General features: G+C 43.8%; 1 protein-coding gene across 3 annotated transcripts in view; it reads left to right on the top strand.

Annotated features, from left to right (window-relative positions):
• Positions 1–23,983, top strand: part of Wipf1 (WAS/WASL interacting protein family member 1) — a 99,376-nt gene extending 75,393 nt beyond the window's left edge. For all 3 annotated transcript variants that reach the window (XM_051184461.1, XM_051184462.1, XM_051184463.1), the window contains exons 2-8: positions 5,919–6,007; positions 9,410–9,539; positions 14,072–14,257; positions 16,590–17,330; positions 19,142–19,354; positions 20,193–20,306; positions 23,778–23,983. In XM_051184461.1, coding sequence (XP_051040418.1) covers positions 5,957–6,007; positions 9,410–9,539; positions 14,072–14,257; positions 16,590–17,330; positions 19,142–19,354; positions 20,193–20,306; positions 23,778–23,833 — 1,491 coding nt within the window. In that variant the 5' untranslated portion in view covers positions 5,919–5,956 and the 3' untranslated portion in view covers positions 23,834–23,983. The remainder of the gene's footprint in view (positions 1–5,918; positions 6,008–9,409; positions 9,540–14,071; positions 14,258–16,589; positions 17,331–19,141; positions 19,355–20,192; positions 20,307–23,777) is intronic.
• Positions 23,984–25,670: the final 1,687 nt, after the last annotated feature.

Below are 25,670 nucleotides of genomic sequence, written 5' to 3' on the forward strand. Positions count from 1 at the left end.
TCATTTCAGAGGAAATCAAATGCTAGCTCTGGCCTGTAAGCTGCAACTCCCCCAGACCCATGTTCAGCTTGTTAGAAGAGCTGCTACCATGTTCCAGACCCTTGAGGACTGTGTAATGTTTTAATGAAGACATCATTTGTGTTAGAATTTTCTTTAAACTTCTGCTGGGAATGTAAAGTTTCTCTTTAAATTCTGATACATTTATCCCTTAAGGGATTAAGGATGGCTCTATTTTTTTTTGTTATCAACTTTTTAAAAGATTTATTTATTTATTATGTATTCAGTGTTCTGCCTGCATACATGTATGTATGTGTGTGTCCCATATTGGAAAGAATATTTACTTTGGACTGCCATAAATACTTGTCTGTGTTTCATGACCTTAAGTTCTAAAAAGTAAAACTGAAACAGAAAACTAGAATGAGAAATGCCTTAATAAGGACAGTTTTCTGGGAAATGTAAACTGTGATTTGTTTTTATTTGTTTTATTTACACACACACACACCAGTGTCTTTGTGTTCGTGTGTGTGTGTGTGCAGGTGCCCGCTGAGGCAAGAGAGTATAGGATCCCCTGGAACTGAAGTTACAAGCAGTTGTGATATGGGTGCTGGGAACCGAACTCAGATCCTAAGAAGAGCAATAAGACATCTTAACCACTGAGCCATTTCTCCAGCCCCCTAAGATTGGCTTATATGTGTGTTTTCTCATCTCCTTTGTGATTCAGTGGTAGTGTAGATGTGCACATGTCTGTGCACATGAGGGCTAAGGTTTCACACTCGACACTTGTGTGTGATTTGACCTTTACTATTGCTTGTTCTTTTTAGTATTATTTCTAACAAATGACTAATACTTATTAAGCCCTGCCTCCTTTAAGTCATATATAAACCTAATTAAGTAGATACCATTATGTCCATCCACAGTGGAAACTGGACTTAGGCAGGCTAAGTCTTTTGCCCAAACCACCTAACTACTGAGTGTAGAGGAAATTTTCTAGATTCCAGGAGCATTTTCCACCTGTACAGTTGGGAGGTCACGTGATAAGTTGTATAATTGTTTTCCAGGTCCTTTTCTAGCCCTGAGAATTACAGGGGGTTACAACATGTTTTGTTTTAATTATCATAGCAACATTAAATATGCTTCAAATGATTAATCATAAGTAAAATATTTTCCTTTCTAAGTATTTTGACCTTTTTAGAAATAAATCTCGTGACATTTCAGCACATATTACAAGGCTGTACTTGAGATGATGAAATAAATATATTGGGTATGTTGACCTGAGTGCTCTCTGTGTGTGTGTGTGTGTGTGTGTGTGTGTGTGTGTGTGTGTGTGTGTGTGTCCTGCAGGTTGGAGCAGAGATTAATTCTCATGGGAATACTAGGGAATACTAGAAATGGTGCTGAGGATTTAGGGAAACTTCAGCTTTGAGCTTTGAGCTGCTTGAAGAAGGTACTTGTAAAGATGGAAGATAGTGGGAAGAAAATCGTGTTACTTTTATGCATAAAATAAAGGATTCCTGGCCTTTACCCCTTAAGCTAACCCACAAGTAGCTCAGTCACCCAGCTAAACTTAGAAGGGCCTGGGATACCTATAGCTTCTGTTAATTTTTAAATATGTAAGATAGTGGGTTAAAATAAAATCTTCATGGTAACCTCTGTTTCTCCTGTAGTCACTATTAGAGTGAGATTTTGAGTCTGTGTCCCAAGTCGCTCTCCGCGTTGCTCTGGAGAGAGCTTTTGGGGCCACATGCTGGCAAGCATCCTACCACCACCACTGCAACCTCAGCCCTAAACCACCTCTTTCTCTAGAACTCTGAGTGAAGCCTGTCTGAGCTAACTTCTGAGTGCCACAGGCACAACCTGCTACCATGAGAAAGAAAACAGCTCTAGCAAACAGTCACTGAAGCTGTTGTTTCAAATGAGCAAAGAACACGTGCATTTTGGGGCATGGAGGATTCTGGGTGCAGCCTGTGTGGGTTCCACAGCAGTTGCTAGTGAGGGCAAACCATCACTAACTGGGACACTGGGTTTGTCTGTTTGCTTTCTGTACTCTGCTTGTCTCTCATGTTCGGACTGCCTCCTTACCCTGAGCAGGGACCTGCAGCTCAGGAGAGGTGAAGTAACTAACAGTAAGAGCAACAAACCTTTCTGTGTAGGTTTTAAGTCTCTGAAATGGCCATGGAGGATGCAGGGTGGGGTAGGGGTGGGGGTACCCCCCCACATTCGTTGCCTAGCAACTGGTGACATAAAATAGAAACTACAGGCAACTGCACCTGTGAAAAGATTGTGTTAAAGAAACAGGATGACTGTGGTTTACTGTGAGCACCAGTTTTCCCGTTGAGCCCTTTTACAGGAAGTTGAAGAACAAAGCCAAATTCACCTTAATTAGTTTTGATGGTTTTCAGGTCTTAAAGATATCCAACTCAGTTTGCATTGTGGAGTCTCTAAAGAATAAAATCAAGAAGGATTTTTCCAGCAGGAATCTCAAAACTCTGAGCTTTTAAAAAATTCCTGATTTTAGCAGCAATTTCATATTACTAAATTAAGTTCATGTGCCTTGAGTAAATCCACGGCTTCTGAATGAATGCCCTTGCCTTTATATATTTTTATGGCTGTAATAACAATGTGAATTTAAGACCTTTGACTCATTTAAACATTACTAAGTTATATGTATTCTAAAACCTCTTATATTAATGTCTTGGCCAAACATAGGGAGTGGAGAACACATTTTCCCAGCCTGAGAGAGGGGTGGATAGGTGCCCAGCCATACATACTACTGCATTTTTAAGCTAGGAGGGTATACATCAAAACAAGAATGACTTCTGGGGGTTGTTTACCCCAGCTCCCTTTCAATCTAAGAGCTAATTATTACTGAATACTTTTTTTTTTCCTGAGGACAAACAGAACTTTTGGTGTCTTTCTATGTTGCCCGATATTTTCTACAATGTTCCCCCTTGAAGTCGGAGGAGAAAATAAGAAAGTGAAGTTGGAAGGGAGCCAGGAGCATGCAAGCAATCATGAAGATAAAGTAGGGGTGCTATATATAAACTGTTACTGGACTTAAATGGAAATTATAGAAAGAATATAAAAGTACCAAGAGCAAGAGCAGTTGGACCTTCGGATCTGTTGCCTTGTTTCTCTGGTAACCCTCCCCCACCCTTCCACACACAGGACCCCTTTTGTGGAGAAAGGGCTACTTTCCCCTATTCCCTTTTATGTAGCATAGTGTTTAAGGGCAACTTCTGGAAATGCTTACAGAACAATATGCTCTGAGTTTTCAAACAGCCCATAGCAGTTAAAAAACAACAACAACAAAAAGCAAAACAAACACAACTGGATAAAGCCATTTCCGGTCTTCTCTAATGAAATTCCCCCAAACCCCCAGGATTAGAAAGCCCCTTCTGATGACTGCTGGTGGCCCTGGTGCATTTATTGGAAATCCCTTTGGGTTATTTAGTGCTGTGGGCCTCGTAGGGTCAACTTCAGATTGAATTCTAAATTAGCTTTAGACTATGAAGCAACTTATTTAAATGACTAGCAAATTCTCTCAGTCCCCCAAATCAGTCATTTTATGTTCAGGATAATTCTGTCTTCCAAGCATATTGTAGAAGTTGTGAGCTTCCTGGGACAAATCTGTGGCGAGACTCTCTAGAAAAGGGAGTGTGCTAGCAATTCTTTTATTCACAGTGTTCTCCACAACCAGCTCCATGCAGTTAACAAATGGGGCGCAGCTGTGAGATACTCAGGTGCTCTAGGATGGGGTGTGATGTCTAGTGCATTGTACTTCTCAAATATTCACTTTGTTTTGATCCTCCAAGCTCACAAGCTGCTGATCCATCTGTAGACCCTGTAGGTGTGAGGATGGATACAGTCAGGAATGCCTAGTCCATTAGGGTCTGTGACCTGGTCCAGGAAGATCATCTCTGACTGGTGTGGGCTGTGGGAGGCACTAGAAAGCCCTACTTTTCAAGGCCTTGGAGTTTGAGTTTACTCAGAAAGTCCCAGGCTGCCATAAAAACAAGTCCCAGCAGTTAACACTAGCAAGCCCTTCTGAGATACGGCACATTCTTTGCCTAAGCCTCATAGAACACTAGGTACACTGCGAGCCATTCCAGTGACGAGCATTCGGTGTGCTTATGTAACCCCAGCTCCTTCCTTACACGTATTTAGTGAGAACCTGTATGTCACTGGGGAGACCTGGTGGAGTCTATAGTCTGGCAAGAAGACTATGTGGGCCTGGCAGTGAGCCGAGCATGGGGAGACACAAACTTGGCCTTTGATCCATGTGATGAGTGATGTGCCAAGACTGGGATTTCTGGGATTTTAAAAAAGCTTTCCCTTAAGGCTCAGCTTGGAAGCGTACAGACCATGCTTAGTAGCTACTCAGCTAAAGAGTAACAAAGGTACTTGGCAGCCTTTTAGTACTGAGGTGAACGCATGGATAGTTCATCTGGAGAGGCAGAGATGTTCTCTTCTAGGACAGTTTCTTACTTCAAAGGATTCCAGCCTAGGTAACAAGCAAGCTTCATCAAACAAACAAACAAAAACTGCTTAAAATGGCCAGGAACAGGGAGCCCGGTGAGAGAGCAGAGACCAAAAGGACAGGGTTCTAATGAACAGCCTTGGGGATTTTTAGTGAGAGTCAGTTTTTCTAGGTCGCGGGATCCCTGGCTGTAGGATGAATGCAGCCGAGCTTCCTTGCAATGTTGTTGAAGGTTAGCGACTGGATGAAGAACCAGGGTCTCTGCAGCTCTGGCTAACCTAGGGCTTGCTGTGTAGACCTGGCTCACTGTGTAGGCCTCAGGCTTGCTATGGTTCTCCTGCTTCTGCCTCCTAAGTACTTGGATTGCAGGGATGTCCCACCACACTGGGCTAAGTTCCATTTCACAGTTAGCTCACTTTGAAGGGAATGGGTCCCAGATGTCTTCATCCTTGTTTAGAAGCAGGTGTGAGGAATCTAGCTATGCTGTTCACAGGAAGCAAGCTGTCCACAGTATTTCAATAGATGGCGTGTTTTAAGGCATAAATTTTCCACATCAACTTTTTAGTGGTTCAGCTAAAATAATGCTTAAGCTCCAAAATTGTTTTCTGCATTGGGAAAGACTATTGAGAATAAAGGCAAATAATTCCTGTGTTTGGAATTTGCGCATATGTTATTTAGAACTCAGATGGCTGATGTCTCAGACTGTTCAAGTGACTGAAAGCTCAAACTGTGTAACAAAGGTTCTTAAATTTTAATGCTTTTGACCCATCTAGAGTTTTTGGTTTTCTTTCTTTCTTTCTTTTTTTTTTTTTTTTTTGTTTTGTTTGTTTGTTTGTTTCTTTCTTTCTTTCTTATTTTTCAAGATAGGGTTTCTCTGTGTAACTGCTCTGGCTGTCCTGGAACTCGCTCTGTAGACCAGGTTGGCCTTGAACTCACAGAGATCCACCTGCCTCTGCCCCCTGAGCTCTGGGACTAAAAGTATGCATCATCACTGCCTGGCTATCATCTAGGGATCTTACCTGATTCAAGGGGAGCTGAAAGATGGGAGAGCAGAAAATATTTTATGCAAATGAATGTGGAAGAGGAAGTACTACTTAAAATATGTTTGACCAGACTGGGATTCATTTCCAGTAGCTTCCAGAAACTCTTCCTGGTTTGCAGGCACAGGCTCACAGACACCCTGATCCACTGTGGCCTGCAATGTGGGGACAGAAATGACTAGAGTTAGTACTGGGTGTGACTTTCAGGCACCCTGTATCTCCTTTCAGACTTTCTCTCCCAGGAGGGTCCCTCCTAAACAGTCCTACCTGAGCAATGAGGGCAGGGTAGTCCATCTCATCCCCTTCTAAAAGGCGGCCTGTGTCACTGAAGTAGACTAGTAGGGAGGCTCGGACAGACATCGTAGAATGAGCTAATGCACCAATGTGTTTTGTTTATACAGATTTATCCTCAAGACTGTTGAAGTTTTAACTGTCCAAGATGCCTGTCCCTCCCCCACCGGCACCACCACCACCACCAACATTTGCTCTGGTAAGTACCTTTCCTTTGTTCGCTTTTTCTTAGAAAAAGGAAAAACAAAAACAAAAAAACAAAAAACTTCTTAGAAAAAGTCTTGCAGTCCAAGCTGGTCTGCAACTCCTGTCTTTACCTCCTAAGACCTAGGATTATTTACGGACCGTGCCAACACAGTGGCTTTCTCCCTTCACTCTGCCCATGAAGGAGACCAAACAAAGTCAAACCCTGGCATGTAGTTGTGTCATAAGTGCATTGGCATTCTGGTATTGGCCTGCCCTCGAAGGCTTTGCCAGGGCCCCATCTTTTCTTAGGTGAGAACCTAGTTGAGACCTATCAAAGACACACAACACAAAGGTTGTGTTTGGTCCAGGTCTCCTGGGATGCAGGCTGGGAGCCTGGAGTATGGGTTATTAGGCTTCCTCTACAGGTCCATCAAGGCAAATGTGTTGGTTTAACATAAGGGTTCTCAGGACAGCTCTGAAGCTGTTGGCACTGTTTCCCGTTCAGATGAACTCAGTGCCTGGCCAGTCACTCTTGGGTGGGCCGATCCAGAGAGTGCAGGCTCTCAGCAGTGTACCGACTGCCTTCCAGACTCACTCCTTTCTCTTTCCACCTTCTCCCCTCTCTTCACTCTGTTCTCCACTGATGCTATCCCCATCACCACCACCGCCTTTCCCACACTCTCCCATTATAACCTGTCCTTGTGTCTAGATGATTATGTCCTAGAGGAATGTCCTCACTGGACTCCTGGTCCTTTGATGAGCCTATTGGGGAATGTAGTGCATTGTCTTTCAGGAAGACTCCAAGACACACTTCATCCCAAAGCCCCACTATTGTGTGAGCCTTGACTCCAAGGCAAGCGTCATCCCAAAGCTCCCTCCACCTTGTGAGCCTTTTCTGCTTGGGAGGCACTCATTGATGACCGATCCTTTTATTTCTTGTATGGGGAACCTGAGGCTTGGGGAGAAAACATCCCTGGCTCCAGGTTCCCATGGGCACATTTTAAAACTCTTCTGAGTTTTAAACTAACACTTAGTCCCAGCTCCCTGAGAGAGCCTCTTTGGGCATAAGGACAAATTATGTTTAAACATTTAGAAATATTTATAGCAATTTGATGGGAGTTAGGTTTATTCTAAGGTAGAGTTTGTGTATCTTTTTAGCCAATTTGTTTTTACAATAATTTCTTTTTCTTTTTCTAAACGTGTCAGTCCATAAAATTTTAAGCAGTCTTGTGTGGATTAATTAGAAAACACTCTTAGCTGGCTAATGTGGCAAGATTAGTTTATCCGTATTTCTCCCAAAATGTGAGGTGCCTATCATTATTAATTGGCACATGGGTTAAGTTTTAGAATTTTAATGCCGATGTATTTATTTTAATATGTGTTCTAAAAATGTGTGATTGGCCCAGCAAAGCCCGAGGCTGATTTGAAAGCCAGTGATTTCATTTAAAAGAAAGTGTTCATTAAAAAACAGTACAGAAAATGATAGAGTGAATGAATTTAATGAAAATATTAAATAAATAACACAGCATGAGGAGGGTTTTAAAATCATGAATGTTGAACCTAAAGACTAAAGTTTGAAGCCTGTGTGGTGGCTCACCTACCATCCAAACTCCTGACACTGAGGCAGGAGATTAGTTCAAGGCCAGCTAGGGATACAAATACAGACCTCAAAACAAGATCCAGGAGGAAGGGAAGGTGGACTGGTGACCACCAGGGGATACTGACCTAGTGGAGTAATGTAAGTAAGGGTCCTGGTCTGCCATAGGAGCGAGGCTGGCATCCAAGGAGGTCAGGAGGAAGCCAAGCAGGCGGCTCTTCACTCAAAACTGAAGGTGTCCAGTGGGAACACATCAGTTACTCTCTAGCCCTGAGTTGACCTTCATCCTTAAAATAAAGGGACCAGGTAGTTTTTAAAGGTCCCTCCATGATGTTTTAGGTATAATAGAGAATAAAATTACTAGCAAACCAAGTTACTCCCGCAAAGACTGTCTGGAAGGACAGTAGGAAGGCTCCCAGCAGGCTGCTTTGGGGTTGGAGGTAGGGGTATTGATGGGGAAGGCACACTGGGACCCCACATTTACTCTTCCTTCAGATTCCAAGGAAGGTTCTGGAGTCAGACTGCCAGTGTTCAGACCTCAGCACCTCCTCTTAGCCTCTGCAGCAGAGTGTGTGTGTGTGTGTGTGTGTGTGTGTGTGTGTGTGTGTGTGTAGAGACATTTAACTTACTACAGGTTTTCATTGATGTTTTTGTTTTGCCTTTGTGGGCACACGTGTGGCTGTAAAGCGGAAATAGCACACAGGGTCAATGAAGACTGAATTAAAATAATATACAGCACACTGAAAAGAGCTTAGCTGTGACCATTGCTACCAAGGGCTGCCTCACCATGTCACTATGTTTGCAACATGATATACAGTAATTCCAAATAGCCGAGCTGCCCTTCTGCCTCCCATGATGACACTAAAAGACTTGAGTGAGGTGTCAAACCATGTGCTTCCCCAGCTTTACTCCTCATGCCCACAACTGTCTTGTCTGGGCTCTCACCCCTTTCAGAAGGGTGGGGCCATCCCTGGAGGACTCTCAGGCCTCCTGGAAAGACCTTTAGCCTTGAGGCAGCCACAAACGAGCAAGACCAAGCGAGTATCCACATGTGAGAAACGCTTACCTCCATATCCGTGTGCTAGACCCCTGAGTGTCCATATTCCTAAAATAACTGTAAAGGGCCAAGGTCTCTGTTTCCTAGTCAGGAACGTTAAGATTGTAAGAATTGCCCAAACATTTTTGTAAGTAGTAGGGTACTTTCTCTGAGCTAAGCTTTCAAAGGAATTAAACATTAGAAACATCTTATGGTCAAAAGAACATGAGGGAATTGCCCCGTAAGGAAAAATATTGTCTTCTGTATCTTGACTATGTTTGTCAAAATTAGTAGTACTATGAACTGGCAGGAAGGATTCACTTTAATGGAAATTATGCCATAGCAAATCTGACAAATCAAAGAAGGAAAGCACTTTAGTCAATGCACTCAGAGGGAGTTGTTTCCTAAAAGTTGAGTGAGTTTAAAAACCTACAGTGCTTTGACAGAGTCAGGCACTTCCTTGTATCAGGTGAGTGCTAAACATGGGAGAGGCCTCATACTTAACCCCTCCTCCTGTGAGGGGACCAGCACACCCTGGCTGTTTATGGGAAGATTATGGTCTGAAAATTTAGATTTTTATCACAGACTTATTCTTCCTCTTTCTTTCTTTTTTTTTTTTTTTTTTTTTTTTGTTGTTGCTGTATCTGCTCCCAGACATCAGGCCTTAAAGAGAATGGCATAGAGTCCAAAACTCTCATAGAGTTTACAGCCTGGACTCTTAAAACTACAGTGCCTGATTTTACCCCAAGGGTGGCTGATGAGTCTATGTGGTTACCTTTCAGGCCAATACCGAGAAACCCACCTTGAATAAGACACAGCAGGCTGGGAGGAATGCCCTTCTCTCTGACATCAGCAAAGGGAAGAAACTCAAGAAGACAACCACCAACGACAGAAGTGCACCAATATTGGACAGTGAGTAAAAGTTCTTTCCATAGTGCTAAATGGTTTGCAGCCTAATGGTCAAATTACACTTCTCACCAAACCTTCACCTCCCCCCTCACACTAACAGCAGCTGCAAAGCTAGCAAAAGACAGGACTGAGCTAGTCATTGTAGCCACAGCTTTGGCTTGGGTCCCCTCTAATGCTCCAGGAAGCTAGCATAATAATTCTTTGTCCAAGAAACACACAGCAGCGATTCTCTGAATTATTCATAGTGCTTTCTGGAGATTAACCCATTGCTCCAGGCATCACAGATGACAAGGAAGCATGAAACATGGAGTGTCGCGGCCTTCGGATGAGGATTCAGGGCCCAGGGAAGCCATCAGGCCACAACTCCCAGCCTTAATGTCTTCATTTGTAAAGCTGAGGTGATACCTCAGAACCGACCATATGAGTCTGTTGTGAGCTTCCAATGACATAAAGCTGGCACAGTGCTCTGTTGTCTGCAAGGTGGAATTCTGGAGGAAGATGTGATTCCCAGGAGGCTGGGGAGAGGAAATGAGATCACAATGTGCTTATCTGTGCATCTGAGACCGAGGAGCCTTTTGCAGTAAAACAGGGTCTATATAAACAGGCAAGTGCGTACAATGTAAGTCTCCTCATTGGCCTTGTGAGGGAGTGCAAACCATGCCTGACTGGACACTGTCCTTTCCATGTCACCAGGATTGATCATAACCTCAGATCTCATTTAGACTCAAGGAAACTGGCTGAACTGGCAGTCACCAAGTGCAGCTTTGTGGACGGTGAATTAGGATGCAGTGTTTAGGAGGGTTAGAGGTAGGTAGAGCATCACTGGGGAAGACGTGGGTGGGAGGGCAGTCAGCTGGAAGAGAAAGGGAGGGAAATGGAAATGAGGAAAGCAAAGCAGAGACTTTGAACGGGGCTCTGTTGTCAGGCGCATGTCTGCACAGAGCTCAGAAAGGCACTGTGGATTTTCAGCACCTGAATAGCAGTCAGATCTCTAGATCAAACACCCCATGGGCGTCTGGGAGCCCAGCACAGTTTTAGCTGGGAAGCTTTGGTCCAACAGTCATCTGAGTTGTACTCTCTAGTGTGCGGCTAGAGAAGCTACCGACTCTAGGACAGAGGACATCGGCTCTCCCTAAGAGTCTGGAGCCTTGAAAAGAAGGTGTGAGTTCTCCCCAACTCTGATGGGAACTGGACAGTGTGGGCCTATTCCTGACTCCATATGGAAACTCCTCCTAGTCTTCAAGGTCCGTGTCTTCCATTGCACTGAAATAATGTTAGCCTTTTCCTCTCAGGCTAAGTGGTGCTGAGGGGTGTGCATCTGACAGATGTAAGATGTAACCCAATATATGCCTTCATTGTCCCTACACTTAACTGGATACCTACACTGCTGTTCAGGCTCTTTGCAAACAACAAAATTCATCCATGGTTTTGTATTTGTTTGCATGCCAAACCTCCCTGACTCTGTATCAAAGTGCTTATACATGATAGCTTTGTAATTCAGCCCTGTCTACCATTTATACTAAATGGCCTGAAGCCAGCTCACTGCCCTCAATTTCACGTTTTTTTGTATTAGTCCACTCTGTTATTATAACAAAAGACCTAATACCAAGTACTGCATAAGGAGAGGAAATTGGTTTAACTTATAGGTTAGAGGTTTAAGCGTATGGTATTGGCATTGGCCTGGCTCTGACAAGGACCTCATAGAGATGGTGTTACAGCAATGGCAGAAATACAGGCATAGGGCAGACCATTTAGCAAGACAGAAAACCAGAAAGGGGGTTAGCAAGTCTTGCTGTTTTATAATAAACCCTTTCAGTGTCCTGTGAAACCATATTAGTTTCTTCTGAGGGCAATAACAACCCTTCCTCCATTGCTTAATTATTTCCCATCACCCCCTATTTCCTAAAGGTCATACTCCCTCTCTCATGGACACACTGAGGACTAGGTTTCCCACATGTGAGCCTTGATCGATACACATAAATGATACCCAGACCATCACACTTCCCTATATGAGGGTAGACAAGACATATGGATGTGTCTTATAGCACAGCACACTTTCTATTTATAATACCATGTAATACCATGTAAATGTGCCCTGTGTGTATATGTGGTGCTGTAAGATGTATTATTCAGTGATGAGTAATATTTGAATGACAAGGACAATGTTACGTTATTGCTAGTTAAAATCAGTAAAATTTTAAACCTCATTCTAAAGCAAACAATCTAGAAATTGTTGCTGTAATTTGGTTTAGCCTGTTAGGTAAAGTAATCCTTGTCAATTCATTTTCAGATTATGTCTCCAGCAGAGAGCTGTATACATAGGAAAGATGGAGAGCTAATGACTAATTTAGAAAAATGAATTAATGAATAAGATGAAATCTCAGAAAGTCAATAAAGAGATTTGAAACAGATTTTCTAAAATTAAGGCTAGAATAGTGAAGTTCCATGCTGAAACGTCTTCAGATAGTTCCTTTGTGAGTGACAGGATTATAGGTGTGCTTCATGCTGCTCAGCTCATCTTAAAATCTCGAAGAAATTAATTTCCTAAGAAATCATTACATTACCAAACTTCACTCAGGAAGCCACATCACCAATGAAAACTGTCTAAGACTATTTTCTCTCTGAATAACTGAGGGATCAAGTGGTTTATTATTACTAAGTTCTGTGTTTCAGATTTCAAGAAACAGCTAATTCATTCTCAAGCAGGAAGCCACAGAAAGCTCTCTGGTAGATGTCATGAAACTGTTGTCATCCTGACAGCAAAGTGGAGCAAAGGTCTTCCACACAAGAAGTCTGCAGGCTGGTGGTGTTCATCAGGGCTCTCCAGACATTCTTGTAATATTAGGCAAGCCTCTACCACTGAGTTACCTGCTAATCCCGGGTGACATTCTTAGCCATCTCTAACTGGGTAGGGATGGGATGCTTCTAGTGGGGACAGGTCAGAGATGCTGTAAACAGACAGGACAGCCACCCAAACAAACTGTCAGCATAGGAGTTCCAGAAATAAAAAAGTGGCATGTACTATTTATCATGAATAAGAAAATACTAAGCAAAAAAAAAAAAATCTAGTAAGAATAATTCACCAAGACCAAAGATATTCCCATTTTTCAGTACTAGATTTAAAATCTATTCTTCTTATAAAATAATAAAAATCATATAGTCAGCTCAGTAAATGCTATGTAGGTATTGGATAAGATTCCATATTATAAATCTTTTAGCCTAATATAGAAGTATCCTTATTGACAGTAAATATTTAAAAACAACAATAACAAAAAAGACCCTCTGGTAACCTAATAGTTAGTATTTAACTTCAGAACAGGAGTGGTCTCATTAAAATAAGAACATGGTTACCATAGCAACATTGATAATTTACATTGTTTAGGAGGTTCGGCCATCAAAGTAATTATTTACAGAAAAATAGAAAGAAGGGGTACAGCTTTTAGAAAAGAAGGAAGCCTTTACTATTTGAAGACTATATGCCTACTAGAAAATGAAAGATCACTAATGTTTCTATAATTTTTAACTTAAAATATACAGCAAAATAGCTAAATCAAATAAAATTTCTTGGTAGCAATAACTAAGTACAAAATACAATAGAAAAGTGCCCTTTTCAAAATTTTAAAGCACACACACACACACACACACACACACACACGCACACACACACAGTTATACAACTGCAAACTCCCTCCAAATCTAAAAGACATAAATAGCAAGTTTTGCTTTGTTTCCAAATGTCAAATGTAAATATTGTCTGTGTGAGTTACTGACAATGAATGTGTAGATCTCAGCTGTGTGATACTTCTCCAGGACAAAGTATAGGTTGGGGAAATAGGACTTTCATGGATGTTTAACCTTAAACACACACAAACATACATAAGTTTCTAAAAAGATGAACTTTTTAAAAAGCATATGTCTTCAGCTGGGTGTTAGTGGTGCAAGCCTTTAATCCCAGCACTGGGGAGGCAGAGACAGGTGGATCTCTGTGAGTTCGAAGCCAACCTAGTCTTCGAGCTAGTTCCAAGACAGGCTCCAAAGCTACAGAGAAACCTTGTCTCAACCCACCCCCCCCCCCAAAAAAAAGCATATGTCTCTTCCTTGGTGTTGGTGGAGCATGCCTTCTCCCCCAGCACTGGGGAGAAAGAAGTAGGTGGATCACTGTGAGTTCAAGGCTAGCCTGACCTACAGCGCAAGTTCCAGGACAAGCTCTAAAGCTACAGAGAAACCTTGTCTTGATAAACGATTTGCTGAATGTTAGGATAGAAAGCAAATAGGTACTAATATGTCAGCCAATCAAATGAGGGGATCATGGAGACACACCACCCCCTCTTACTGTTTCTTCTACCAATGGACCCAAATCTCTTCGGTTCTGTGGTTAAGGCAACCCCTTAAAACCCCTCAGCTGAATGAAGAAATCGTCATCCCACAGGTGCCCAGCATCAGCCTGCTCTTTCAGCACCGTCTTAACGGCTTTCCTGGGGCTAGGACTGGTAAATACGTCTGCATTTTCTCAAGTATGTTTTCTCCTTCTGCAGAACCGAAAGGAGCCGGTGCCAGTGGCGGTGGTGGTTATGGAGGAGGCGGCGGCAGCGGCAGTGGCGGTGGAGGAGGCGGCGGTGGTGGTAGCGGTGGAAATTTTGGAGGGGGTGGACCCCCGGGATTGGGAGGACTATTCCAGGCTGGAATGCCGAAGCTGAGGTCCACTGCCAACAGGGATAATGGTATTTACAATTCCTTCTCTGATGTGCAGAACAACAGGCAATTTGGCAGTTTGGAGGCTTGGCAGACCTGCCTGAGGCTCTGTCTGCCCTTAAAAAAAAATTTTTACATTGTTTAAGATGTCACCCTGTTTTATGAGGGACTATGTCCCAGCTCCTCCCCTTTATCGGTAGGAACCAGGCAGTCCTGTAGAGTTATGAAATATTTGGACAGTATACTTGGGGTAGCCCATCCTCCATGCTTTTCTAAGGGGTGAGCTGGAGCTGGGAGAATGGCAAAGGGAGAGTGGGACCAGCTTCCTCTACCCGATAACCTGGGAGGGTAGCTCTCTGTCAGGGAGGGTAACCCTTATCTGAAATCTGGCATGACCATGATGAGGCAGGTGGCTTGAGGATGGGACCCAAGCCCATCACAGAATTCATTTGGGTTTCAAATAGGCCTTATACGCTCAGCTTGAAGGTAATCTTGAAGGCAACAGTATGAACATCTGGCATTCATCTGAAGTTGAAGTCACTGATCCTCGGGGGTGGCTGACTATAGGTCCTATCTTGCCAGTCTTGTGTTCAAATATAAAATCGTTTCCCTAAAACACACAAAAGGATGTTAGGCAGCTGCCAGATGCATGCATTTGGTACTTTAACAAAGGTAAAGAAGTTAAACAAAAGGAAGGAAGTAAAATGAAGAAGGCATTGAAGTCAGTGCCAGGAGACCTGCCACTTTTTTAAGATGGATAGTAGCTACATAGCCTCCATGTGAATTTGGAAGACACAGCGTAAGCTGGATGTCATAGAAGTATACCACCTACTCAAGAGAAATACATTTTTTACAATGCTAAAATCAGAATTAAAATTACCTCAGGTTCATGTTACTATACTGAATAAACCTATCCAAGTGCTTCTTCTTTTTTAAAAAAGATTTATTTATTATTATTCAGTATTATGCCTGCATGTATGCCTATAGGCCAGAAGAGGGCACCAGATCTTATTACAGATGGTTGTGAGATCCCATATGGTTGCTGGGAATTGGACCTTTGGAATAGCAGGCAGTGCTCTTAACCAATGAGCCATCTCTCCAGCCACCCCCCCCCCAAGTGCTTCATGTGTGGGGGTAAAGTCTAACTCCTTCTGGCCTATATGTTCTTAGTAGCCTGCCCAGTTGGGCTCCATTTCCTGTGGATTCGATCCTCTGTGCTGTGGTACCCAGGCTTCTGTTTGGAGTGTGAAGCTTCTGTCCCTGTCAAAGGCCTTTGTCCCTACTAGCCCTAACTGCCTCAGGTGTGCTCTGGCTACTTCCTGTTAGACCTCAGCTAACACAGCCTAGCCCCAGAGTCGCTGTCCCCAGCCCGTCAGGCCTGGCCTCTCCAGGCATCCTTGATTTGTCAGATTCATTTTGATACTAATAACTGTTAGAAAGTCCCCCTTTTCTAACTCATCATTTGTGTCCCCAAAGAATATAAAATACAGGGGAGAAGTGTTTTGTTTTGCTTATCCAGCTGTTTCTAACATCTAGAAAAATGGATGTACAATAAATATTTGTACATTGTTTAATTCACAGTTGAAGTGAAAGATGTTTCAATGGTAACGATTTGATTTCAAGGAGAGACAGCTCAGGGCTTAAAAGCGCTGGTCACTCTTTCAGAGGACCTGGGTTTGAGTCCCAACACCTGCCTGGCATGATGACACCACCAACTCCAGAGGACCCGACACCATCCCCTGGTCTCCTAGGGCACTGTAAACATGTGATACACAGATAAAACATACAGGCAAATCATAATCTAAAAATAAGTGCATCTTTTTAAAAAATTTAAAAAGAATTACCTTGGGTTACCCTTTCCACCTAGTTCCTCCTTAAGAACTTAGTTTGGCCAAATATCCACTATACTCATTGAACAAAGGCATTACAGAATTGTTATATCCTAACACTGAAGGTTGACCTAGCGTGTGTGTGTGTGTGTGTGTGTGTGTGTGTGTGTGTGTGTGTGTGTGTGAGAGAGACATACAAGGACCAAAGGGATAAAGATGGCAGTGGGGGTCCATGACAACTATTAGCACAAATCTATCCAAGCTATCCATTCCTTCTTGTTTTGTGGTATCATAGAGACCTCTCCAGAACTCTCGCCAGGGATGCTTTAATTCATCCTTTGGAAAGTCTGGCTATAAAACCTGTACCTGGAAGATAAACAGCTATACATCTCTGCCTCCAGGAAACCCACACAAGCATTTCAAACAATTTAAGTTTATGAAGCTAGATAAAAGGGCCAACACCCACCCTTGCCCTCTGATTTATTTAGGATCCCTCACTTTTTGACCCCGTGTCTGTTTTCTTGTTCTTTAGATTCTGGGGGAAGCCGACCACCAATTTTGCCACCAGGAGGAAGAGCAACATCTGCCAAGCCCTTTTCGCCCCCAAGTGGGCCCCCAGCACGGTTCCCTGCACCCTCACCAGGCCACAGGAGTGGTCCCCCAGAGCTGCCCAGGAACCGAATGCCTCCCGCGAGGCCTGATGTGGGCTCAAAACCCGATAGCCTTCCCCCTCCGGTACCAAATACGCCAAGACCCATTCAGTCGAATCTGCACAACCGGGGATCCCCAACAGGGCCGGGAGCCCCCAGGCCCCCCTTTCCTGGAAACCGAGGTGCTGCTTTTGGAGCCAGCTCTGTGCGCCAGAACCCCTCGAGCTCCTCCTCTCCGTTCTCCAGGCCCCCTTTGCCCCCCACCCCAAGCCGAGCCTTGGATGACAAGCCCCCTCCACCACCTCCTCCTGTGGGCAACAGGCCCCCCATCCACAGAGAAGCCGTTCCACCTCCCCCCTCACAGAACAACAAACCTCCAGTGCCTTCCACCCCACGGCCTGGGGCCGGGTCACAGGCACCACCTCCTCCGCCACCACCCAGCCGGCCCGGCCCTCCTCCCCTGCCTCCTGCTTCCAACGATGAGATCCCGAGGCTGCCACAGCGGAACCTGTCCCTCACATCCTCTGCACCTCCCTTGCCTTCACCTGGACGCTCCGGGCCTCTCCCTCCCCCACCCAACGAGAGGCCCCCTCCTCCAGTGAGGGATCCACCAGGCAGATCAGGTATGGCAAGACTGGGGGGGCGGTGCTGGGGGGGGGCGCATCATGTCCTTAAAACCGCCCTCTCCCAAATATCTCAAGCAATGAGAAACAAGTAAAGCTTTGGATGTTGCACAATACCGATGGTGGGATGCCATGATTGAGGCTAAAACCTCTGGGAAAGGGCCAGATAGTTTGTGCCTAGTAAGTGAACTGACCAACAAGTCTGCAGTTGATAATGAAAGGCGGGAGCTTTCATCTTCCACCCTGACCTGCTCCGCAGATGAAGCTTGACTGGTATGGCTTGGAGTAGTTACCATCTCATTGGGAGCACCAGTGACATCAGAGCCAGAATCCCATCCCCTCCCTCCTCTCCTCTCCCCTCCTCTCTTCTTCTGCCCTGTCCTCCCCCCTCCTCTCCTCTCCCCTCCCCTTCCCTCTCTTCTCCTCCCCCTCCCCCTTCCTCCCCTCCTCTCCTTTCCTCACCCCGCCCCACCCCACCCTGCCCTGACTTCCCCCTCCTCTGTCCTTCCCACCCCACCCCTGTCATTCAGAGGTTGAGAGTACTTCCTACTGGTGGTAACAAATGTCCCAGCAAAGGCCTATAGCTCCAGCTCAGAGGGCTGCCAGAGACTGGAGGATCTCTGAGGCTTGATGGCTCCCAGCACAGCATTAAAAAAGGGAGGCCCAGGTTCAGGAGGAAACTCATAACTTATATATCACATTTTTTGAAAAAACTGTTTCAAATGTATGGGTAATACATGTCTTTATTTTACATATAAGTATTTTTGAGACAGGGTCTCATGCAGGCCCGGAACTCATTATGTAGAGCATTCTAGCATTAGACTCACAGAGATCCATCTCCCTTTGCCTCTGGAGTGCTGGATTATCTGTAGTTTTTAATTTGATTTTTTTCACTTTTTTCTCCTGGGCAACACCGTTTCGAGAGAGGTGACAACTACCTGACTATTGGTGGACAGGGACCCAAGTCCCACAGCCTGGGAGCAGGACCCACCACTGAGTCTATAGCAGGAGATAGGGGCCAACAGTTTGTCAGCCCTGTGCTCAGCTGCCCCCACCCCAAGAGGAATAATCTAGAAGTGACCCCTACAGTTCTCCAGATGACTAGTGTTTGGTCTCCTGGTGACACTTGTTCCTGAACACAGATCCTATATATCACAGAAATATGCGTGTATGATCTGTCATGATGCTGCTTGTCTGAAAACAGTACTGGGGCCAGCTAGAGAGTAGGCTCAGCCACGTAGAATGTTTGTGGCTCACGCCTGATGACCTGAGCTTGACCCCTGGAATCCAGGTGAAGGTGGTAGACAACAGTAGACTCCAAAGTTGCCCTCTGACCTCCATACGTGTGCCATGGTGCAGACACATGTGCACACAAATAATTGTTTTTTATTTTAAAAAAAAAAGTTCTTCTAAATACCTAAACTAATTTTATAATTATCTTACTCTTTTAAAACAATATTTTTATGATGTCACATTAATTAGTTCAATAACTCTTTAAAGGGATAAAATGCTTTTTAAATGGCATGGCTGTCAATATAAATAGATTATTACCTGTTTTCAATTTCACTTTTTGGCCTCCAGCCTCAGTGGTAACCTGAAGCCATACAGCAGGCTAGCTGCCATTACAGGCTCTTACCTCACATACCCACATGGGTTTATGTCCACTTCATGCTTATGTCCATGACTAGGAGGGTTCCGCCTTCTCTCATTTTCCCTAGTTAAGGGGCGCGTATTCAGCAGGCACTCCACCTTGCATAGTGATGATGCCCACAGTGGCAATGTTTTGCTGCATGTCTTGTCTTTTGCTCCAGGCCCCCTCCCACCACCACCTCCAATAAGCAGAAACGGAAGCACTGCTCGGGCCCTGCCTGCCACCCCTCAGTTGCCATCCAGGAGTGGAGTGGACAGTCCCAGAAGCGGGCCTAGACCTCCTCTTCCTCCTGATAGGCCTGGTGCTGGGCCACCGCCCCCACCCCCACCATCAACATCAGTTCGAAATGGCTTCCAAGACTCGTCTTGTGAAGGTGTGTGACGTTTGCTTATGTGAAGTGATGCTCCGTGTTCTGTCATTGTTACCCACACTGTACCCACTAACATTTAGTTCTAACTAACACAGTGAGGCTCACTATGACTCCCTATTGCGATTGCCTTTCTCTCCCAAAAAGACAACTCATTTTTTCTTTTTCTACTCTGTTCCCTGTTTGAGTCTTGGTGTGGCTAACTTGTCAGAGATTCCAATTTAATTCCCCAGAGATTTTTGTAATGGCCCTTTTGTGTTTGTAAATTACCATCTTGTGGCCTACATTTCTGAACAGCTGGCTGTGAGCAGTGGCCCTCAGTTATTAAGTTGCTTCCTTCTGCCATGTCACCAGTTAGGCTCAGCTGTTCTTCCAGAGGACCTGGTTTGATTTCCAGAACCTGCAGGTGACTCACAACCATGTACAATGCCAGTTCTAGGTAATCCAGAGCCCCCTCCCTCACCTTCACAGGCAACAGGCACATACATGATGCACAGACATACATGCAGCCAAAACGCCCATACACATAAAATAAAAAATGAAAAAAGTTTAAATGTTCCCCTTATCCCTGGGCCCAGGGATGGGAAGAAAAGTGCCCTGTATCTTAGCCCCCAGCTCCTGGGAGAGACCTACTGGGTTCACCATCACTCCAGTTCCATCATTTTGCTTTGCTTTGCAGGCCAGGATCAGTGAGGGAGCTGGGCACACTGGTCACATTGTCAGCTCCTCTGTGCACATCTGGCCAGGAAACCAGAACTGGTTTCTAAGCGCTCTGTCTCTTTGCCTTCTTCTCCAAGTCTCCCTAGCAGATTTCTTGTGCTGAGATTGTTTGTTTCTCCCCCAGATGAGTGGGAAAGCAGATTCTACTTCCATCCGATTTCTGATTTGCCACCTCCAGAGCCATATGTACCAACAACGAAGACGTATCCCAGTAAATTGGCCAGAAATGAAAGCCGGAGTAAGTATCTCTGCTAGGGCATTGTGCAGGCTTGTCCTGTGAGGGTCTGGGTTCCACCTGAGTTGCACAGGAATGCCAGTCCTCTTGCCTGGAGTGGAGTAGAAAGCCCCAGTTGGAGCTGTCTGCACTCTGGTAGCCTCTCAAACACACCAGGAATGAGACATGGTGGCTCTTTGAAGGTGACTTTAGCAGCTCAGGACACCTCTGATGTATCAGTGTTGAGTTCTGTTGTCTTGCTTCTTTGGGTAGTCTCCCCCATTCTGACCTTCCTAGGACAGCAAAGGGTCAATTCGTCTTTGATTCCTTCTAGTTTGAGACTGGAAAATGCCGTATAAATTAACAAAACACTGCCTTGATCTTTTAGATGTATTGTGACCACAGTCTTGTGGAGTAGGGGATGAAAATGTTGAATAGCTCTATAATCTCACAGAGCAGATATTTTCCTTTTACCAGATCCTCTTCCTGTTGTTTTCTATCTAATTCTGGCTTTTTGCACGGCTGTAATGACAGTAGACCATTTGGGATGGTAGGTTTTTACATAGCATTGCTGAGTAAACACGCTTCTATTTTACCACATGGTTTTGTCCCACGGGAGTCCATTAAGTCTGCATATAAGAATTTGCCAGTATTGCATATTTGGATCATTTCCCGTTTCTTGCTAATGTCTGCATTGCCTGCCATAAGGAAGCACACCATCTTTCCCCTGCGGAAGAAGAAATGTGAACTAAAAGGTAGATAGACACATTGGAACTTCACAGCAATACCTGCACAGGACTGAGAAAAAAATTAACATGAAAGATGTAAAATTAGCACTGATGAGTTTGAAACTTGCAAAGGCCTAAGCCTCAGAACCTGATCCCTCAAGTTGGACAGCAGGCACAGCACCCATAGCCAGGTCCCCGCTCCCTAACAGACATCCAGAGCCTGCTAAGCCTCTCAGCACACAGCTCTTACGTATACACTGGTCAGTGAGTTCCCAGCCTTTGAGCAGTGGAATATTAATGTCAGCGGAAATTAAGGCTAATTAGAAGCAAAGTTGATGATTTTAGGAGGGAAGAATTTATATATATATATGCTGGGTCACAAGGAGAGCCAGGGCAGTGGAACTGTGAACTGTGCCGTGGGTTACAGTAAAGGACCATTCCAGCAGTTGTTATTGTGTTATTGTGTACACTTTGAGTTAAATGAAACACATCAAATATTGGGTATGCACCACTGACTTCAAAGAGTTAGGGAATGCTGTAGGGAATTTTCCAAGAACAAATGCCAGAAGCAAACAAAATATTGTTACTTGAAAGAAAAACTCTAATCCTAGACGTTTCATGTTGTTGGGATACTGCATTTTGTAGGCAGCACATGCCCAAAGTTATAACTATAAGGAAACTATCATGTTGGTGATTGAAGTTTTGAGTGAAAATAAGCCTTCATGTGGAACAGATGCCTTTGGCTGTTTTGCGAATGAATGTGTGCGTGTGTGTTCATCAGTAGGGCATGTCTATCTGTTAAGGGAACTAGAATGAACTCACTGAAGGGGTTGTTTGTTTAAACTCTAAATACTTCCCCAATTTATCATAAATATTCTTAATAGAATTTAAATATCACTTTTGTTTTTAAATCAATAACAGATCCCTAGATTTCAATAACTAACCATATCCCTTCCCATCCTCCTTTCGGTATGACTCCATTGAGTGATTTGAGGACCAGAACGATGGCCTGCTCCCTGTTACAGATTTCCTGGGTGACATAGACCCTGAAAGAGAGTAGGCATCTAAAATAGTTTTTAAATTGGTAATTTTTCATTGCCACCCCCAGTTTCACAGATTTTGCTTTCAATATTAATGGAATGTACAAATTTTAATAGCAAGTCAGCTGATGAAAATAAGGTTCTGTCAGATGACATTTTATTCTGCTCTCCTCTAGCTGCCTCAGCCTCTCAGACAAAGTGAGGTACACTTTGAATGGCCTCTCACTGCAGCACTCTACAGGCCACCTCTTGTCTTACTGGCCACTTGTGGTCTATCAGGTGACAGTCAGGTGGCATGACTGATGGCTGACTTACATCCAGATAAGTCTTTTGCAGATGACTTCTCAAGAAAAGATTTAGGGGGCTGGAGAGATGGCTCAGAGGTTAAGAGCACTGGCTGCTCTTCCAGAGGTCCTGAGTTCAGTTCCCAGCAATCAAATGGAGTCACAACCATCTTTAGTGAGATCTGGTGCCATTTCCGGGCCAGCAGGGATACATGCAGACAGAATACTGTATGCATGGTACATAAATAAATCTTTTTTAAAAAGATGGAGTTGGAATGGTGAAAGGAAGAGGTAAGAATGTGTTTTCATGGCTCAGACACTTGCTCTATACCAAAAGTTCCTGAGGAGTCCCTCACGTCCCTGCAGGATGGCTGCTGAGGAATCAATCTAACTTAAGTTAGAACAATGTCCAAACAGACGTGTACCAATGACATGTGCCTCGGGTAGACCCGCCCACAGTATTTGAGCACTGAAGCTTCATGCCTCATACTGGTTAGAGCCTCCAAAAAGCATGGCAGATGAGTGAACATTTTTAAATGTGAGTGGATTTTAAAACCTTGTCCCAGTGCAACGATAACCCATAAGTAAGCTTTCACAGCTTTAAAAAGGACACAGTAATGGAGTGAAAAGGAAAACACAGAGAATATTCAGTAATCATGTCTGATAAGAGATTAGTATGCAGAATTTATAAAGAATTCCTATAACTTAGTTTGGGACTGATGAGATTGCTTATGGATAGAGGCCTTTGCTGCCACGCCTGACTTCAATCCCTGGGACCCACAGGGTAAAGAAAACCAACTCCAGTTAAGTTGTCCTCTGAACATGTTGTGGAATACTATGCCCCCTATGTCCACAATTTAAAAATATTTTTAAAGACAAAAATTAAAAATAGATTAAACATTTCAGTAGACATTTTTAAAGAAGATATGAACATGGCTGATAAGCATATGAAAAGTTGCTCAACATTACTAATCTTTATGGAAATGTAAAAGACTAATGCAAGATACAACTTCCCTGGATATATACAATACATTTTGGTGTGCCACCAGTAATTATATTTTCACTGAGTATTAGCTTTGGAAAACATTCTAGGATCCTTACTTAGGATCCTGTTTCTGAGAAGAAAAGGTGCTTGTGTCTAAATGGAAAACACACACAATGTTGGTCTGGGGGAACACGCAGGTGTGAATTTTTTGTTTTGTTTTTATTTAATCTGTATTTTTAAACCTTCGATCAATATGCACATTATTTTTACATAACTGTGAGGAGGTACTCAGTCGCCAGCATCCATCGTCTTCTACTCGTTTGCTCACATCACCCCCTACTTCCAGCCTTGATCTCTGGGTAAGGCAGTGAGCACCTTTGCAACCATCTTGGAGTTTGCACAGGAAACACAAGCTTCTAACCAAAATTATATTTCATCTTTTTTTTTTTTTTATCAAGGTGGATCCAACCGAAGAGAAAGGGGTGCCCCACCCCTCCCCCCCATCCCGAGGTGATCTCTGCCTGCTCGTCTCTACCCAAGCTCCAAAGCTGCTTGTGTTGTTGCTGTTTGAAAACTGCACACCCTCTCCCTTCCTTTGTCCCTCTCAGAGATAGTAGGAGGGAAGGACGGAAGCTGGGGTGGGGATTCGTGCATTTGGTGGGGGGGGGGGAGGATCAGGAAAGATGCAGCTAGCTGTTTGTGTTGTATATATTCTTGAGCTATTGCTTGTGTCAGCTGCGAAGTGCCGGGGTTGGCTGCTGGGATCGATAAGCTTTTGTTGCAAGGAGGCAGAGACAAATTGTATGCTGGCTTTCAGCCCCACACAGTCAGACATTCACTGCTTATTTGCTACAGGCTATAGTTGTTAAATTCCCCGAGAGCTGGTTTTGCCCATGCCTTTCTAGCTCACGTGGTCTCAGGTCTGTTTCCATGAACCACGGACCGCCCTCCCTAATTAAATTGCTGAGCAAGCCTAACATAAATAAAGCCTTGTGGTTGCAGGATATCCAATTTTTGGCTGTCCAACAGAAACATACCCATCTTAAAGTGACCAGCAGCCATGTTTTGTAAAGGTAAAAAGAAACCGGAGAAAAAAATTCCATTTTACTTAACTCTGTGCATCTGAAATATCACTTCAACCTGTAATCAGTATAGAAATTATTAATGAGATATTTACATGTTTGGTACTAAGTCTTCACACTCCAGTGATCTTTCTTTACTTAGGACAAACACATCACCAGGTTTTGGGTGTCCAGTAGCCACATGTGCCTAAGCGCCTTATGTCAGACCGTCTGGATCTGGAAGATAGGAGCTAGTACAGGAACCTCTTGTCTAAACAGGCAAATTGAGTTTTAGCAATTCAAGAGATGCCCCAAGACAAGGACGACAGAATTCAACACCATAATTGGCAGACAGTGAGATTTTTGGATTTTGGTCCCTTATTTTACCTTTTCTGTAATGTGTCCAAGTATTTCTTCTGAGTGTATCTGTCAGAAGTTGACCTAGTACAGTTTACAGTGGCTTGGAGTAAAGCAAACAAACTGAAAGCTGGTGGATGTTTCTGGCTCAGAACCAGCAGGCTGTGCACTCATTGGTCAGTAGGTGGAGTGCCTAGCAGATCTCCAGTGGCCTTCAGTCCTCCACCCCAGAGCAAACTCCTCCCTCAAGGCCAGTTGGAAAGGTCAGGAAGGCAGAAAATTATAAAGCCAGAATTACAGAGTAGGGGGGTAGATTTGAGACGATGGGTAGAACTCTGTAAAACCCACAGGGTCAAGTGAATTAAGGAGCTTAGCAGTAGAAACTGGAAAGAACTGGTTTTGAATCTCTTGGGAGAATCCCTTGTTCTGGATCTATGCGATTAAGTTCCACTACAGGACCACAGAAAGGACAGGGCTTGCCTTTTTATATATATATATATATATATAATTTTGTTTACAAGATTTACTAGGACTTTTAAATGTAGCTATAGAGTTGGAAAAAGATTTCCATTTTGATGTTTTATATAGTTATGTTTAATATTACCTTTGTCTCTATTAAAGCACATGGCCACATGTGTGTATCTACCTGAACTTTGTATTTTGGGTCCAGCGTATTGTTCACATGTTGCTGGGAGATGCAGACAAAAAAAAAAAGAAATCAATCCAAAGAAAAATGAAAAGACATTCCTATTTATAGAGTAATTGTTTCATTTATATGGAAGCAGAACTTAGAAGTTCTAATAGTTGAAATGTCTAATAAATTATGAAGTAACTGATTTGAATATATTGTATTTTTGTAACTTTCCTTGCCAAAGCCCTGAACTTAGTATCTTAGTCATTTTCCTCCCTTCTCCTCTGCCCTTTGTCTGTCTT

The sequence above is a fragment of the Phodopus roborovskii genome, unplaced genomic scaffold (genome assembly GCF_943737965.1).
Source record: "Phodopus roborovskii unplaced genomic scaffold, PHOROB, whole genome shotgun sequence".
Taxonomy (NCBI): domain Eukaryota; kingdom Metazoa; phylum Chordata; class Mammalia; order Rodentia; family Cricetidae; genus Phodopus; species Phodopus roborovskii.